At 62.2% G+C, this 15,877-nt stretch overlaps 1 protein-coding gene across 1 annotated transcript; it reads left to right on the top strand.

Moving 5' to 3' along the window:
* Window positions 1-1,898: 1,898 nt before the first annotated feature.
* On the top strand, window positions 1,899-15,617 carry TRAF7 (TNF receptor-associated factor 7, E3 ubiquitin protein ligase). Its single transcript, XM_011962417.1, has 20 exons — window positions 1,899-2,017; window positions 2,413-2,470; window positions 4,635-4,726; window positions 8,172-8,288; window positions 8,816-8,908; window positions 9,125-9,158; window positions 9,750-9,933; window positions 10,022-10,156; window positions 10,720-10,937; window positions 11,019-11,092; window positions 11,325-11,373; window positions 11,457-11,584; window positions 11,771-11,853; window positions 12,633-12,672; window positions 12,807-12,923; window positions 13,008-13,130; window positions 13,342-13,461; window positions 13,557-13,688; window positions 13,773-13,892; window positions 14,068-15,617. Exons 1-20 carry the CDS (start codon window positions 1,937-1,939, stop codon window positions 14,080-14,082), a joined length of 2,013 nt encoding a protein of 670 aa, XP_011817807.1. The 5' UTR covers window positions 1,899-1,936; the 3' UTR covers window positions 14,083-15,617.
* Window positions 15,618-15,877: the final 260 nt, after the last annotated feature.

Raw genomic sequence — 15,877 nt, 5'->3', positions numbered from 1 at the left:
CCCCCTCCCTCCCTCTGCTCCCTCCCTCCCTCTGTCCCACTCCGCTGGCTCTTGGTGGGGTCTTGTGCACCCCACAGATCCTGTGGTGTTGTCCCCATGGCCTGGCTGCTGTTGGCCAGCTGGGACTTTGTGACTGATTTGCACGTTGCCCTGTGTGCCTTTCTGTTGACCTCGCTTCAGAGTGAGGGGAAAGCCAGACACCTGCTCTTTCAGACTGAGCAACAGGCACCGAGGCCAGCCCGACCCATCCTGGGGGAGTGCCTGCTGGGGTCCCGGCCACCTGGGCCCCAGGCAGGCATCACTGGCAGGGCTCACAGCTGACCCTGGGGTCCTGGAAGCTTGCAGTGCAGGGAGCCAATGGGTTTGTAAAATGCAAGTCAGTGCCTCCTAGCGGCTGCCCAGTGATCCCCTCCCTGCTCGCAAGGGGCAGGAGCCAACCTGGGGCTCCCAAAAGGGCTGAACCTCCCGCCCTGCGGTTCAGGCTATCGGGGCCTTACTCCAGTTGGGACATCTTCACCCCAAGCATGATGGCAAAAGGCAAGCCCTGGCCAGCTCTCCCCGACCTTCCTGCCAGGAGCTGCTGGAGATGGGATAGGCATGTGCCAGGGCAGAACAATATTCTAGACACACCACAACCACACCTCTGTCCCAGGGCTGACTCCTCTGAGCCTGGCTGCAGGTGTGTGGCACTGCCCACACTCAGGAGCCCCTGCCTCTTCCACAAGAGAAGTCCCCTGAGAGCCCAGTCTGGGACACACAGGGCCGAGCCCCTCGAGTCGCAGTGGGACCTGGGGGAGGCCAAGGGAGGCTTTGGCCAGGCCCCATCTCCCAACACCATGGGACGCACAGACCAGGTGGGGCTAGGTGGCTCGCGGCACTGCCAACTGCAGGGGCTAAGATGGCAGGTTGAGGCCTGAGTCCTGAAGGCTGAGTGGCTCCAGGATGGGTGACCTTACAGGTGGCATTGGAAGGGACAGTGGGCCTGGACAGCCTAGAGAAGGGGAGAGGAGACAGCAGGGGTGGTAGACAGTCTGGGAGCCCAAGTGCAGGGAACCAAGGGCTTGAGAGCCAGCCCCTCCCTGCAGACCTGTAGGCCGGGCTGGGGGGCCCCAGGCCAGACTGCAGCCATAGTGGTGGGTGAGATGAGTGGCATCTTGAAGGCGCGTGCAGGGCAGGCATTGCCAGAGGGGCCCAGTCAGGAGGGACTGATGGAGGAGGTGCTGGAGCCAGCTGGACTCAGTGATGCCCCCTGAGCCGTGCTCCCGCTGGGTGGGGGGCAGAGAGCAGCTCTGCCACTTTCTTGGCCTGGGACTGGGGCTCTCCTGCTCTTTTCAGGTCCCTGGGGCCTTGGTCGGCAGCCTGGCTTCCGCAGGGTGAGGGCGGGGCCGCAGGGGTGGGCTCCCTGCTGCTGGCTGGGTCCTGACCGCACCTGCCACGGCAGGAAACACATTTGTTGTGCCTTGGCTGGTCCCTATGTGACTGGATCCTGCCACATGGGCCACACCCTGGGCCTACCCACCAAGGCCCAGCCTTGGCCCCAGGGACATTCAGCCTGGCGGTGACTGGCTGTGACTCCGGACTCAGAGGAGTAGAGAGAGCCGGGCAGGGGTCCCTCCACCTTGAGGAAGAGCTGGATGGGCTCTTCAGGAGCTCAGAAGCGCTAAGTCTTGAGGGCCGGTGATGCAGAGCCGCCTGCCCGCCCGGGCCTCTGCATGCCTGGGATCGGTGTGAAGGGCCTTTGCTTCCTAGAGGCCTGCCTGAGCCGGTGCTGGTGGTGGAAGGCGGCTGCGGCGGCCCCATGGTGGTCCAGAGCAGGTCTGCATACTTGCAGCGGCCCGGCTGGCTCAAAGGGGCCTGGACTCCATCTCTCAAGCCCCTCATTTGTGCTCCACCCACAGGAGATGCTGCCCAAGGACCCTAGATGCCTCTCTAGAGCATGAGCTCGGGCAAGAGTGCCCGCTACAACCGCTTCTCTGGAGGGCCCAGCAACCTTCCCACCCCAGACGTCACCACCGGGGTAAGGGCGTGCCCCAAGGGTAAGGGTCTGCCCCTCTGCATGCCCAACATCCCCAGGACCCGCCAGCATGCCCCAGGGACCGGGTGCTTCCTGCAGAGCTCCCAGCGCAGTCCCCTCCCAAGCTTGGGTCTCGGGGGAGCTGGTGTGTGTGTGTTAGGCGTGTGTGTGCTGCGTGGCCTGGTCTGCTTGTGTGTTAGGCGTGTGTGTGCTGCGTGGCCTGGTCTGCTCGCGTGTTAGGCGTGTGTGTGCTGCGTGGCCTGCTCTGCTCGTGTGTTAGGCGTGTGAGTGCTGCGTGGCCTGGCCCAGTCGCGTGTTAGGTGTGTGAGTGGGCTCCACATGTGCATGTCCTCCTTGTGTCCGGGAATGAGCCCAGGTCTCCTCCATCCTCCCTCTAGACCAGAATGGAAACGACCTTCGGACCCGCCTTTTCGGCCGTCACCACCATCACAAAAGGTGAGCCCTTAAGCCGAGGCCAGCCCAGGCTGGGAATAACTGGGCACCCCCACACCCACCCTGCTAAGGACTGAAGGGCACTTCCTGGTGAGCCGGTGTTGCGTGCCAGTGCTGGGTGTGGGCAGCCTCACATCCCAGCCTATGTCCTCACAGCCTCTCAGCCTTGGGCCTCCCTGCTGGACAGGAGTCGGGTGTCCTGCTTCCTGCGCCTTGGTGACTGCTGTGCCCTTTCTCCCTACCCTCTTCATCCCCTCTCAGGAGGCTGCCCTGACATCTCCAGCCCCACCACACAGCCCTGTCCCTTGTCACAGTGACCCCCAGCTTGTCCCCCGTCTCAGGCTTCTGGCCAGTCTCTGAAGGGTCCTTTGTGCCCGGAGGTCCTCTCTCGAGTTTGGGCCTCGGGCTTCAGTACCAGTGCTGCGGTTGTAAAATACTAATAGGAAAAGAGAGAGAGAGTGGAAGAGGTCCATAAGTCTGGTTTGTTTGTTTTTTTGAGACGAGTGTCACTCTGTCACCCAGGTTGGAGTACAGTGGTGCAATCTCGGCTCACTGCAACCTGCACCTCCTGGGATAAGTCCTCCTACCTCAGCCTCCCAGGAAGTTGGGACCATAGGCACCACCACACCTGGCTAATTTTTTTTTATGTTTGGTAGAGATGAGGTCTCACCATGTTGTCCAGGATGGTCTCAAATTCCTGGGCTCAAGTGATCCTCCTGCCTCGGCCTCCCAAAGTGCTGGAATTACACGCGTGAGCCACTGTGCCAAACCCAATAAATCTTCACCTGCACATGACCATTGGGCGGGGTACACGACGGAAACCTGAAGCTTCCTTGCCGCTTCTCAGCCCTAAACCCTAAGAACCAGAGTGCTGTGCGTTGAACGCAAGCACCGTGCTCAGGGAGACCGTGAGGAAGTGGCGGCACCTTCTTCCCAAGGTGCAGGGCCAGGGACCCTCGTTCGGGGCGGAGGCTCTGGAACGACTTTGTTCTGTCTCCTTGCTGGCACTCTGCCCTTTGTAGAAGCACACCAGCTGCCAGTTAGTTTTTTATCTGCTCTGATAAACCTGGCCATGGGGTCACAGGGCCGCCAAGGACACCTGCTCACAGCAGCGCCTCTTTGCTGCCGGTGACCCCCTCAGGGGCTCTCCAGGGGCCCTCTTTTTTTTTTTTTTCTTGGATGGTTCTTTTGGAGGAAAAAATAAATATCATCCCTAATCCCACCCCCACAAAAAATGGTGCCTTTTCATCTACCCTTAGAAGCCCCATGGCCCCTGTCACATGGCAGAAGGTGCCCAGGATGGGGCACGGCACGGCTGCTGTGCCTGGCCCCTCGGCAGCAGGGATGGGCAGAGCCAGGCAGGGAGCCCCCAGGTGCCTCACCTGGTCCCTCATGACAGATGGGGAAACCGAGGCCCAGTCACACGGCAGCCTGTTGAGGCCTCGATTTTGAGCCCAGCACTGTTTGTGACATCCGAGCCTGGCTGGTCCTGAGTCCGGGAGGTGGCTCTCTCTGGCTCCCACGTGGACTGACCGGCCCTTCCCAGGGCAGCCCTGCCCTCTGGCCCTGGCCACGCTGGGGTGACGTGCGGGCAGGAGGAGGGAGGGCACTTCAGCTCCTGCCTCAGAGGAGGCCACCAAGGCTGGGGCCCCTTCCTGGTCCTGGCTGTGCCGGGGACACCCGGATGTGGTCCTGGCCCTTCCGCATCCCAGCCCCACAACTCGGCCTCAGCTTCCCCCTCTGTGAGTGGAGGCTGTCAGGGAACTCACCTGGCAGAGGCGCCTCAAGAGGCACATCAAACGGCATCCCCAGCTACTGCCAGGCGGCCTTCAGAGTGGCGGCTCCGTGTTGGCCGTGGGTCTCAGCTGGCTCAGGCTGGGCTGCTGGGGAGCTTGTAAAGGCCCTGAAAGAAGACCCTGCCTGGGGTAGGCAGGGCTGGGGCTGGGGCTGCTGGACTCAGCGCTCGGACTGTCCAGATGTAGACCGAGCCCAGCATCCACGCTCCTGGCACTGCTTTGACCTTGAGAGGGAACCCAAGCTTCCCCAGCGCCATCCCTGCACACTTTCCTGCGTGCCTGGCCCTGGGGAGGGCTGTGAGCATGGGCCCCACCTCCCTCGCATCTGCCGAGGGAGCCCCCACTCAGGCACCAGCCCTCTTGCCTTGCAGCTGATGGGACCAGCACCTACAAGCAGCACTGCAGGACGCCCTCCTCCTCCAGCACTCTTGCCTACTCCCCGCGGGACGAGGAGGACAGCATGGTAGGTCCCCACCCCGCAGGAGCCCGCGTGAGCCTCAGCTTCCCCCCACCCTCCCTCCTGGGGGACCCGGTCCCGGGAGGAGCTGACAGTGAGCTGGTGAGGCACAGGACAGGAACGGCCCCTGTGGGTACCCTGAGGCCTCAGCATGCATGGCAAGTCTGTGAGAAAGGAGGCTCCTGTGGCTGGACTGTGGGTGGCCGGGGGCAGCCAGTGAGGGCGGCGGGGCCCGATGGCACAGCACCTGCAGGCCAGAACGAGGCATATCTGGCTCTGTCTTAAGGGAGGTGGAAGCCACAGAAGGTTCAATCAGGATAACACAATAAAACATATGCTCTGAAAGGTTGCGTTGCTGCTGGGTAGGGAACGAGTGGGGTTGCTGGGTCCAGGCAGGGTTTGAGGAAGGGTCCTGATGAGAGGAGGGAGAGGAAAGGTGTGTGGACCTAAGCTGTGGGGACACCAGAGGGGGGGTGGGGGCTGCGGAACCTGCGCCAAGTGCTGGGGGAGCCAGATAATTCCCTGTTGCTGGCTGTGTGGGGGGCAGAAAGGTTCAGGTCAGTCGGGGGCTGGCTGCTGGTACCTGAGCCCTGGGGCCAGGGTCTCAGTGGTCATTCCCTGCCATCCTGGTCAATGGCACTCATTGCTGGGCTCTGGGTCTACCCAGGGAACAGAGGCCAACTCTGCCCTGGGCATGAAGAACCAGCCTAGCGGGGGGTGGGGGCGTGTGGGGCCTCCCTGGCAGCTGCCTCCCTCCAGTGCCTCGGACACCAGGTGTGGTGGCCCTACTGGCCCTCTTGGGACCGAGGCCGTTTCCTTTTTCATTTCTTTTTCTTTTTTTTGAGACGGACTTTCACTCTTATTCTCCAGACGGGAGTGCAGTGGTATAATCTCGGCTCACTGCAACCTCCGCCTCCCAGGTTTAAGTGACTCTCTGGCCTCAGCCTCCCGAGTAGCTGGGGTTACAGGCATGCACCACCACTGCCGGCTAATTTTGAATTTTTAGTAGAGACAGGGTTTCTCCATGTTGGTCAGGCTGGTCTCAAACTCCCGACCTCAGGTGATCCGCCCCTCTCGGCCTCCCAAAGTGCTGGGATTATAGGCATGAGCCACCACCCCCAGCCTTCTTTTTTCATTTCTAACAGTAAGAAGAAAAGATTTCTTTTGTTTCATTTGTTTGTTTGTATGTTTGTTGAGATGAAATCTCGTTTTGTCACCCATGCTGGAGTGTAGTGGTGCAGTCTCAGCTCACTGCAACCTCTCCCTCCTGGGTTCAAGCCATTCTCCTGCCTCAGTCTCCCGAGTAGCTGGGATTACACATCCGTGCTACAATGCCCAGCTAATTTTTTTTTTTTTTTTTTTTTTTTTGAGACGGAGTCTCGCTCTGTCACACGGGCTGGAGTGCAGTGGCCGGATCTCAGCTCACTGCAAGCTCCGCCTCCCGAGTTTACGCCATTCTCCTGCCTCAGCCTCCCGAGTAGCTGGGACTACAGGCGCCCGCCACTTCGCCTGGCTAGTTTTTTGTATTTTTTTAGTAGAGACGGGGTTTCACCGTGTTAGCCAGGATGGTCTCGATCTCCTGACCTCGTGATCCGCCCGTCTCGGCCTCCCAAAGTGCTGGGATTACAGGCTTGAGCCACCGCGCCCGGCCAATTTTTGTATTTTTAGTAGAGATGGGTTTTCACCACGTTGGCCAGGCTGGTCTCAAACTCCTGGCCTCAAGTGATCTGCCCACTTTGGACTCCCAAAGTGCTGGGATTACAGGCGTGAGCCACCTTTCTCGGCCAGAAAAGAAGTTTTTAATTAATTGAACAAACACACCCATGTGCCGGGTGCTAGGCCGAGGGCGAGTTGGGTATGTCTGGGCCCCTGCCTGCTTCAGTCTCCATCAACCCGAAGGCCACGCATCCACCATGCTTGTGGTTCCCATAATCACCTGCTATCCCCATGGGTCACCATGGCTTTAAAGAGGGGCGGGGCCGGGCGCGGTGGCTCAAGCCTGTAATCCCAGCACTTTGGGAGGCCGAGACGGGCGGATCACGAGGTCAGGAGATCGAGACCATCCTGGCTAACACGGTGAAACCCCGTCTCTACTAAAAAATACAAAAAGCTAGCCGGGCGAGGTGGCGGGCGTCTGTAGTCCCAGCTACTCGGGAGGCTGAGGCAGGAGAATGGCGTAAACCCGGGAGGCGGAGCTTGCAGTGAGCTGAGATCCGGCCACTGCACTCCAGCCCGGGCGACAGAGCGAGACTCCGTCTCAAAAAAAATAAAAAATAAAAAAATAAAATAAAATAAAGAGGGGCGGGTATCTTCTCTCTTTGCCCTTAGGCCCACACAGGGAGTCCCCCTCCTGCCCTTTCCCCTGCCCCCCAGTCCTGGCCGCCGTTAGCCCCCACGCCCAGGAGGGTGGGAGATTCTGGGGTAGCAGTGGGCAGGCCGGGGAAAGTGGGTCCCATGCCAGCTATTGCTCTGCTCTCACCTCTGGGGCTCTCCCTGCTGCCATGGGGCCTTATGACTCACTTCCTCTGACTCCCTGCTGCTCTCCACCTGCTGTTTCCATGCAGATGGGCCCTTGGGACCTGAAGGGAGGTGGGCACATGGGACACAATGCCCCCTCTGCTGGCCTTGGGACTGGCTCTGCCCCTGTGCTCTGTGGGTTTCATACCCAGGGCTGCTGGCAAAGGGGCCAGATGCTCAGCAGAGCAGCAGCAGGGCCCCAGGTGGCCGTCCGCTGGGGCTGGGCCCCTCTGCAGTCAGAGCTCTGGGAGAGGAACCTTGGGCAGCGTGGCTCTCGGAAACTTCTGGAGATTTCCAGGCTAGAGGGGAGGAAGGGACAGTGTCTGCCCCTCCCCCAGACTCCCTTGTCGGTAGCTCAGGCAGAGGCAGGCACCTGTGTCCCTCACTCCTGCCCTCGGGAAGCTCAGCTGAGGTTCTGTGGGGGCCTGGCCCTGCCTTCCCTCTGAGCCTCCCAGCTGGGCCTGGTGTACCCCACCAGCAAGGCCAGACAAGCAGCCAGGCCCGGGGGGCACCTGGAACCCAGCCGCCGCTCCCTGCCAGCCTTCCTGGCCCTTCCATCCTGCGGTCACGGCCTCGGCTGCCCGGGATTGGCTGGTGGAGGTGCCCCCTCACAGCCCACATTCCCTCACGGGAAGCAGGAAGCCGCCCGGGTATGTGGAATTGAATAGCAGGAAGTCTCTCCGTTTACACAAAGAGAGGTGGCAGGCGTGAGCGGGCAGCCCAGCACCCCGGCCCAGGCGGGCAGGCGGGGACCTGGGCTGCATCAGCTCCCCACATCCACCCACGGCCCCTGTGGACGAGGAGAGTGCCCGCAGTGATTGGGGTGGCCCCAGGGGTGCTGCTACCCTCCTGTTTCCGCTGGGCTGATTCCCGTCCTCCCCAAGGCTCTGACCCCGTGCGGAACCCCCTGACAGGCGCCTCTCTCTCCGCGCAGCCTCCCATCAGCACTCCCCGCCGCTCTGACTCTGCCATCTCCGTCCGCTCCCTGCACTCAGAGTCCAGCATGTCCCTGCGCTCCACATTTTCACTGCCCGAGGAGGAGGAGGAGCCGGTAGGTGTGGGGGACTCAGCGCAGAGCAGCTTCCAGGGCTGTCACTGCAGCGGTAGCACGGAGGTACCGTCCCCTCCGCCATGCCAGCCCAGCTCACAGGGAGGGCGGCTGGAGCCTGACAGGAACCGCAGTGCTTGGTCCGTGGTGGGGACTCGAGAGGTCAGGCTGAGTCCCCTGGGCATGTGCCCCACTCCCCTTTCTCAGGGCTGCCCGGGAACTGGCAGTGGGAAGCACGGGGCTCCGGCGGGGCCCTTTCCAGTCTCACCCCAGGAAGGAGGCAGGCGAGGGCGGCCAATACTGGGTAGCTGGACTCATCCTCCTGGGCTGGGCCCTGCCTCTGGGGCCACAGACCTCGCTCTCCCTCTTGGGCCCCGATCAAGCCCCCCAGCTCTAAGCAGGCCTCTCTCAGGACGTGCCCTCATCCTCAGAGGATAGCCAGGCCTGGAGCTAGAGTACCTGGGTGCCTGGGTGGTGGTGGGGCTGAGGGTGGCCTCCCGCCATTGCCTGCCTTTCACGCTTGGTTCCAGGAGCCACTGGTGTTTGCAGAGCAGCCCTCGGTGAAGCTGTGCTGTCAGCTCTGCTGCAGTGTCTTCAAAGACCCCGTGATCACCACGTGTGGGGTGAGTCGGCTCCCCTTCCCAGCCCCCATGCTGCCGGAGGCCCCCACAAGACCCCAGGCCTCTCAGGGGCCAGGGCTGTTGGTCCCTGGCCTCGGTCGAGGCCTGGTCTGGCTGCACTGGGATTGGGGTGCAGTGAGGCCTGTGGCTGCCATGGCCGTGGACTTGGGAAAAAGAGGACCCTGTGGCCGCCCTCAAGTCCGCTCTTTGCCTCCACAGCACACGTTCTGTAGAAGATGTGCCTTGAAGTCAGGTAGGCTCGTGCCCCAGCCGAGGCCTGGCACTGACCGTGCCCCTGGCTGCCGAGCAGAGACGGGCAGTTTCTCCCTTGTCCCCCGCACAGTGACCAGGCCTGTTTGGCCTCTGCTGGGGGTGGGATGGGGCTGCAGCAGTCCTTGGGATGCTCAGGCTGAGGCTCAGGCCCTCCATGAACAGAGTGGGGACACCCCAAATTCTAGTGTGTCCAGACTCAGAGACCCCACAGCAGGTGTGAGCCGAGGCTCCCCAGGTCAGGGTGGGCACCCTGTGGGGAGGCCTTTCTCAATGGTGAGGCTGTCGTCCTCCCGCATGGCGCTCGCTCCTGCCTGCCTGTCCACACTCTGCCCTCTGCCCTCTTGGCCCCACCCCACACTTTTCCGGGCACAACTGAGAGTATCACAGGTGACACTTCCTCACCACCTGCTGCTCCTTCTTGGTGGCCCACCTGTGCCCCCGTTCCCATGTTGCATGCCTCAAGAGGGGCAGACGGACAGGAAATCTGATGCCCGTTAGAGGCTCATGCCCACCCTGGTGAGGGAGGATGTTCCAGGCAGGCCGTGGGGGTCAGTACGCCCTCCTCCCCCAGAAAAGTGTCCTGTGGACAATGTCAAACTGACCGTGGTGGTGAACAACATCGCGGTGGCCGAACAGATCGGGGAGCTCTTCATCCACTGCCGGCACGGCTGCCGGGCAGCGGGCGGCGGGAAGCCCCCCATCTTTGAGGTGGACCCCCGAGGGTGCCCCTTCACCATCAAGCTCAGCGCCCGGAAGTAAGTGCCCCTCCCTGGGCACCTTTGCCTCCCTGGGGGCTGCCTCTCGGCTTTGGCTCAGGCCTCCTCACATCCCACCCTGGCACAGGGACCACGAGGGCAGCTGTGACTACAGGCCTGTGCGGTGCCCCAACAACCCCAGCTGCCCCCCACTGCTCAAGATGAACCTGGAGGCCCACCTCAAGGAGTGTGAGCACATCAAATGTCCCCACTCCAAGTACGGGTGAGTGGGGGGCGGGCGGGGGCGGATGCAGTCCCTCCACAGGCTCCGCTAAGAACCGCCTGCTTGCTGGTCCCGGGGAGGTGGGTTGGAGCTGGGACCACACCAGGGTCTGTAATCCTCTCTGAGGCCCAGGAGCCCAGCAGAGGCCCAAGGCCCTGGAAACACAGAGGAGGAGCCGGGGGCGTCCGGGAAGGTGGGCATGGACGCTCCTGCAGCCCGCCAGGCATGGGCCGAGTTGAACAAATGCTGGGCTTGAGAGCTCTGGAGAAGGAGGTGGGGGTGGGAGGAGAGGCAGGAGCCCAGTTCCTCAGGGCAGGGAGGCTGCCGAGGGGCGTGGGTTTTATCCTCAGGGAGGGAGGAACCCTTAAAGAGCTCTGCAGGGGTGACGTGATGGGACCTCACTTGTGAAGCTGCCCAGGGGTAGCTGGGTGGGGAGGAGGGGCAGCTGGACCTGGGGTGCAGTGGCCACAAGGCTGGAGCATTCGAGGGGGATTCTTGGGGATAGGGAGGCACCAGCAGGGACCCACTAGACAGGCAGGTAGGCAGCTGTCCTGTCCCCGCAGGTGTACGTTCATCGGGAACCAGGACACTTACGAGACCCACCTGGAGACTTGCCGCTTCGAGGGCCTGAAGGAGTTTCTGCAGCAGACGGACGACCGCTTCCATGAGATGCACGTGGCGCTGGCGCAGAAGGACCAGGAGATCGCCTTCCTGCGCTCCATGCTGGGCAAGCTCTCGGAGAAGATCGACCAGCTAGAGAAGAGCCTGGAGCTCAAGTTTGGTGAGGGTGGGCACTGGGGCAGGTGGGGGCCTGGCCACTGCTCTGGGCACCAGTGACACCCCCTCTCCTCCTGCTCCTCAGACGTCCTGGATGAAAACCAGAGCAAGCTTAGCGAGGACCTCATGGAGTTCCGGCGGGACGCATCCATGTTAAATGTGAGTGGGCGGGGCTGCAGGGGCTGGGTTGCGAGACCCAGGGAGGCTGGTGGCCCTGGCAGGGAGGCCTCCCCTGGCGTTGGCTCCACTAGTCAAGATCAGGGGTCTGTGTGTGGCAGGGGCTTCTGTCGCCCCTGCTCACCCCTGGCCCAGGGCAGCAGGGGCACAGAGGCTGCACTGGCCCCACAGCAGCCCTGTTCACCTGCCCTCTGCCCTGCCCTTGGCCCTGCAGGACGAGCTGTCCCACATCAATGCGCGGCTGAACATGGGCATCCTAGGCTGTGAGTACGGGCCCGCCGCGGCTCCCACCTGCCCTCCGCCCGGACCCCTACGGGGCCCTCACTCACTGCTCCCGTCTCTGCAGCCTACGACCCTCAGCAGATCTTCAAATGCAAAGGGACCTTTGTGGGCCACCAGGGCCCTGTGTGGTGTCTCTGCGTCTACTCCATGGGTGACCTGCTCTTCAGCGGCTCCTCTGACAAGACCATCAAGGTAGGCGGAGGCCTACCTCAGTCTCTGCAGCCTGGATGGGTTGGGCACTACTGCATGCCTGGCACTGCCAGCCTGCCTATGGGTGGGACCTTCTCATGGGCGGGGCTCCCTTACTCATTCCTGTCATGCTGCCCCTTGGCACTGGGCTGACCTTGCTGGGACCCACTGTGGCCCTGGTCTCTGCAGGTGTGGGATACATGTACCACCTACAAGTGCCAGAAGACACTGGAGGGCCATGATGGCATCGTGCTGGCTCTCTGCATCCAGGGGTGAGTCCAGGCACGTGTGTGACCAGTGACTCCCAGGTCAGGAGATGTGGTGCTGCTACTCCGTGGGCCGTGAGCCGTGAGATCGAGCCTGTGTAGCTATGTGTGTGCCCCACCTGTAGGCGGCCTCCACCCGGAGCAGCACTGGCTCCCTGGGCAGCAGTGTGTGGGCCCTCGTGTGGCCTGCACCATCTCCGAAGTTGTGTGTTCCCAACAACTGGCATAGCCAGCCTCCCAGCAGAACCTTGTCCTGGCCCCGGTGCTCCTCGTGCAACCAGAAGATGGGGGGACCTTAGGGAGTGAAGGCAAGAGCTCAGCACTCTCAGCCTGCAGTCAGAGCCCAGGGCATAGGGACCACGGAGCAACTACCTTGGCCACCTTCTGGCCTCCAGGTGGCCTCCTGCCTCCTGCCTCCTGCCTCCTGCCGTGAGGCTTTGTGGGAGCGAGCAAGGAAGCGTGTGCGTGAGAGATGCTCGCTTTCAGGAGGCGGCAGCTTGACTGCCAGCAGCCGGCCCTGGGATTGACTCAGTGCTAACGGGCGGGTAATTACCTCCCGGCTCGCTGTCAAATGCTTTCCAGGCAGGCATCAGGCTGGCTCACCCCTTCCAAGGTTCCCGTGTGGAGACTGGAAAATAGGCTGGAGCTTAGGGACACAGCAGTGGCCTTGGCCCTGGGCCACGCTGCTGGTTCCTGATGGTTGGCATGGACCTTGGGCCCTGCCAGGGCGGTGTCAGCAGGGACACAGCTTCTCCCACCTTGACACATTGTCTCTGCTTCCCCAGGTGCAAACTCTACAGTGGCTCTGCAGACTGCACCATCATTGTGAGTGGGGCCTACAGGCGGGTGGGCAGGAGGCAGCCCAGGCAGGGATGTGTTTCTCCCTATCTGGGCTCCGGATTCCAGACTCCAGGTGACAGGGCTTGGTGCCCTGAGGCTTCCGGTCCTTCCCCAATCAGGTGTGGGACATCCAGAACCTGCAGAAGGTGAACACCATCCGGGCCCACGACAACCCGGTGTGCACGCTGGTCTCCTCACACAACATGCTCTTCAGCGGCTCCCTGAAGGCCATCAAGGTATGGGTGGAGGGTGTGCCTGCGTGTGTGAGTCACTGAGCTGTCCCTTGCCCGCCCAGCCCACAATTGTAGCCATCCCTGCAGGTCTGGGACATCGTGGGCACTGAGCTGAAGTTGAAGAAGGAGCTCACAGGCCTCAACCACTGGGTGCGGGCCCTGGTGGCTGCCCAGAGCTACCTGTACAGTGGCTCCTACCAGACAATCAAGGTGCACCTGGGCATACCTGGTGGCCACAGGGCCTTGTCCCCTACCAGCACTACCCAGACCAGCACCCGGGGCTCCATCTGCCCTGTTCCTACCTTCGCACATGCCCTGGCTGGGTGGGTGGGCTGCCCAGTGGTGCTGAAGCCCTGGGAGTGCAGGGGCCCTGGGGGTGAAGCACCTGGCCTGGGACCAAGTGGCCCACGATTACTTATAGATCTGGGACATCCGAACCCTCGACTGCATCCACGTCCTGCAGACGTCTGGCGGCAGCGTCTACTCCATTGCTGTGACCAATCACCACATTGTCTGTGGCACCTACGAGAACCTCATCCACGTAAGGCCTGGGCGTCTGGGTGTAGGGCCAGGCTGTGGCCCCATCTCCCCTGCCTTGCTCAGCGTCTTTGACCTGCCTGTGCCCACCCCTCCCAGGTGTGGGACATTGAGTCCAAGGAGCAGGTGCGGACCCTCACAGGCCACGTGGGCACTGTGTACGCCCTGGCAGTCATCTCGACACCAGACCAGACCAAAGTCTTCAGTGCATCGTACGACCGGTCCCTCAGGGTGCGTGCGGGCCCAGCGGTGGCAGGAGGCTCCGAGGGCGGGCAGCTGAGCTCTAGCGGGCCCTCACGTCCCATGTGCCCCCAGGTCTGGAGTATGGACAACATGATCTGCACGCAGACCCTGCTGCGTCACCAGGGCAGCGTCACCGCGCTGGCCGTGTCCCGGGGCCGACTCTTCTCGGGGGCTGTGGATAGCACTGTGAAGGTCAGTGCCCATGGCGCGGGCCATTCAAAGGGGCTGCACGGGATGGAGCGGGGGTGGGAATGAGGAGCTGGCAGCTCCGGCATGAGGTGGTGGAGGGTAGGTATGTGTGACAGGTGTGGCTGGGGCAGGGCGGCCGGCCGCAGGACACCTTGGTGAAGCAGCCCTTTCTCTGCAGGTTTGGACTTGCTAACAGGATCCAGGCCAGGCCGTGGCTTCCCCTGGACCAGCCCTGGACCTGTCTGAGCCAGGCTGGCCACATGGGGTGGTCTCGGGGTTTCTGCCTGCCCTGTGGGCACAGGTGGACAGGCTTTGGCAGCCGGGCAGTGCCCTCCCTGCCCCATGCTCGGCGAGCCTCCCTCTACTTGGCACTGTCCTCGCCGCCCAGCCCCTCTCTCTGGGTGCCAGGTACGACGCTTGCCCTGGCCCACCCTCCATCCCCACCCTAGATGGAGCGAGGGCCTTTTTACTCACCTTTTCTACTGTTTTTAGACTGTATGTAGATTTGGTTACTTCTTGGTGGAAATAAACACTCCACAGACTGTGGCTGTGAGTGGGGACAGCTCCTCGGGACAAGGGGGCTGTGTGTGGCCTCGAGGTTGGTGTGCCTAGGCACTGGCTGCTGTGAGTGGGGGGGCACGGGGCCGTTTCCTCTGGTGGACCCCAGGACTTCAGCCCACTCTGGGGCCTCCCTGCTAGGAGGCAACTTGTCACACCCGAGCTGCTGGCCTTCGGACCCATCTCCCCCAACACGTGCCCCCAAAAAGTGAGCCAGGCACTTCTGTTTCCTGCTGTTTATTGACAGCCAACGGCAGCGCCTTGCCCAAAGCTCCCCTCCCTGCCTGCTGGAGCCCAGCCTGGGCCGCCCACTGAGGAGAGGCCTGGGGGGACAGCTGGGCACGTCCACTTACAGGGAAACACGGGGTGAGACAGCAGGAAGGGGCCCTGCACACACGGACACCACCTCCGCCAGCTGCCTCCGCCCGCCCCACACCACAATCGCTGGTTTTCGGCATTTTTTAATTTTTTTTTTTTAAGAAACGTCAAAGTTGTGCCCAACACTGTGGATCAGCAAACACGATAGAGACCAGTCAGTACTTCTTGGAGGGAGCAGGGACAGAGAGGAAAAGGGAGGGTGAGAATGACCACACGACACAGCCTTGGACCATGAGCAGAAGCGTCCGTGGGAACTCCGGCGGGGTGGACGGGCTGCCTGCACAGGCCCCGGAGGAGGCCAGGCACGCCCTCAGAGGAGCTGCAAGCCTGTGGCCTGGCCTGCTACGTGCCGTGCTTCCACGTGGCCGCCACACTGACACACCCACATTCACCACACCCACCCGCGCCCCGATACAGCCACGCCAGGAGGAGGACATGGCCGCCAAGAGCAAGGCACAACCTCGAGTTCTTGGGGCGCAGAGAACTTAGGAGAGAAGCGCGGAGGAGCCCCCGCCAGAGCACCCGCCCCCGGGCCCCAGCCTTCCACCTGTGCTAGCGGCCTGGGGCCTCCACTCTGGACGGAGGGAGGAAGGACCGCAGGCAGACAGCCTGGTCCTCTTAACAGCTTTTGTCCGGAGCTAGACTCGTGTCCTTTCAGTTGGTAAATGGTTTTCTATAGAATCAATAATATTTCTTTTTTTAAATATATATTTGTTAAAGTTATACCTTTTTGTTTCTCTGGGGAAATCCGCCTCAGCTCATTCCCAATAAATTAATACTCTTGATAGCTTATATTCTGGGGGTGCGGTGGGGCAGGGGGGCCCTGACCCTGGTCCCCTGTCCCTTGTGCTGCGCCTGAGCGGCTGACCGGGCGTCCCGATGGGCAGTTCTGTGCTGGGCCCGGGCCTGTGCGCTGCCCCATCCCTGGTCCCGGGGCGCCCTCCCCTTCCGCACAGGCAGGAGGCCCAGCAAGTATTGCACGGGGAGCAGCAAGTGGGGAGGACGCGCGGGCACGGGGTCTGCCCAGAGCCCTTGGAGCCCCCGGCCAGGCG

This window comes from Colobus angolensis, unplaced genomic scaffold, assembly GCF_000951035.1.
Source record: "Colobus angolensis palliatus isolate OR3802 unplaced genomic scaffold, Cang.pa_1.0 Scaffold59, whole genome shotgun sequence".
NCBI lineage: Eukaryota > Metazoa > Chordata > Mammalia > Primates > Cercopithecidae > Colobus > Colobus angolensis.
The sequence above is the reverse complement of the archived record's forward strand: the minus strand, read 5'-3'. Positions and strand labels throughout refer to the sequence as shown.

Coding starts and splice junctions, on each gene's coding strand:
- TRAF7 (XM_011962417.1), top strand. CDS start 1,937: ATGAGCTCGGGCAAGAGTGCCCGCTACAACCGCTTCTCTGGAGGGCCC. Junction 4,727..8,171: donor GGGACGAGGAGGACAGCATG/GTAGGTCCCCAC, acceptor CTCTCCGCGCAG/CCTCCCATCAGCACTCCCCG. Junction 9,934..10,021: donor ATCAAGCTCAGCGCCCGGAA/GTAAGTGCCCCT, acceptor ACCCTGGCACAG/GGACCACGAGGGCAGCTGTG.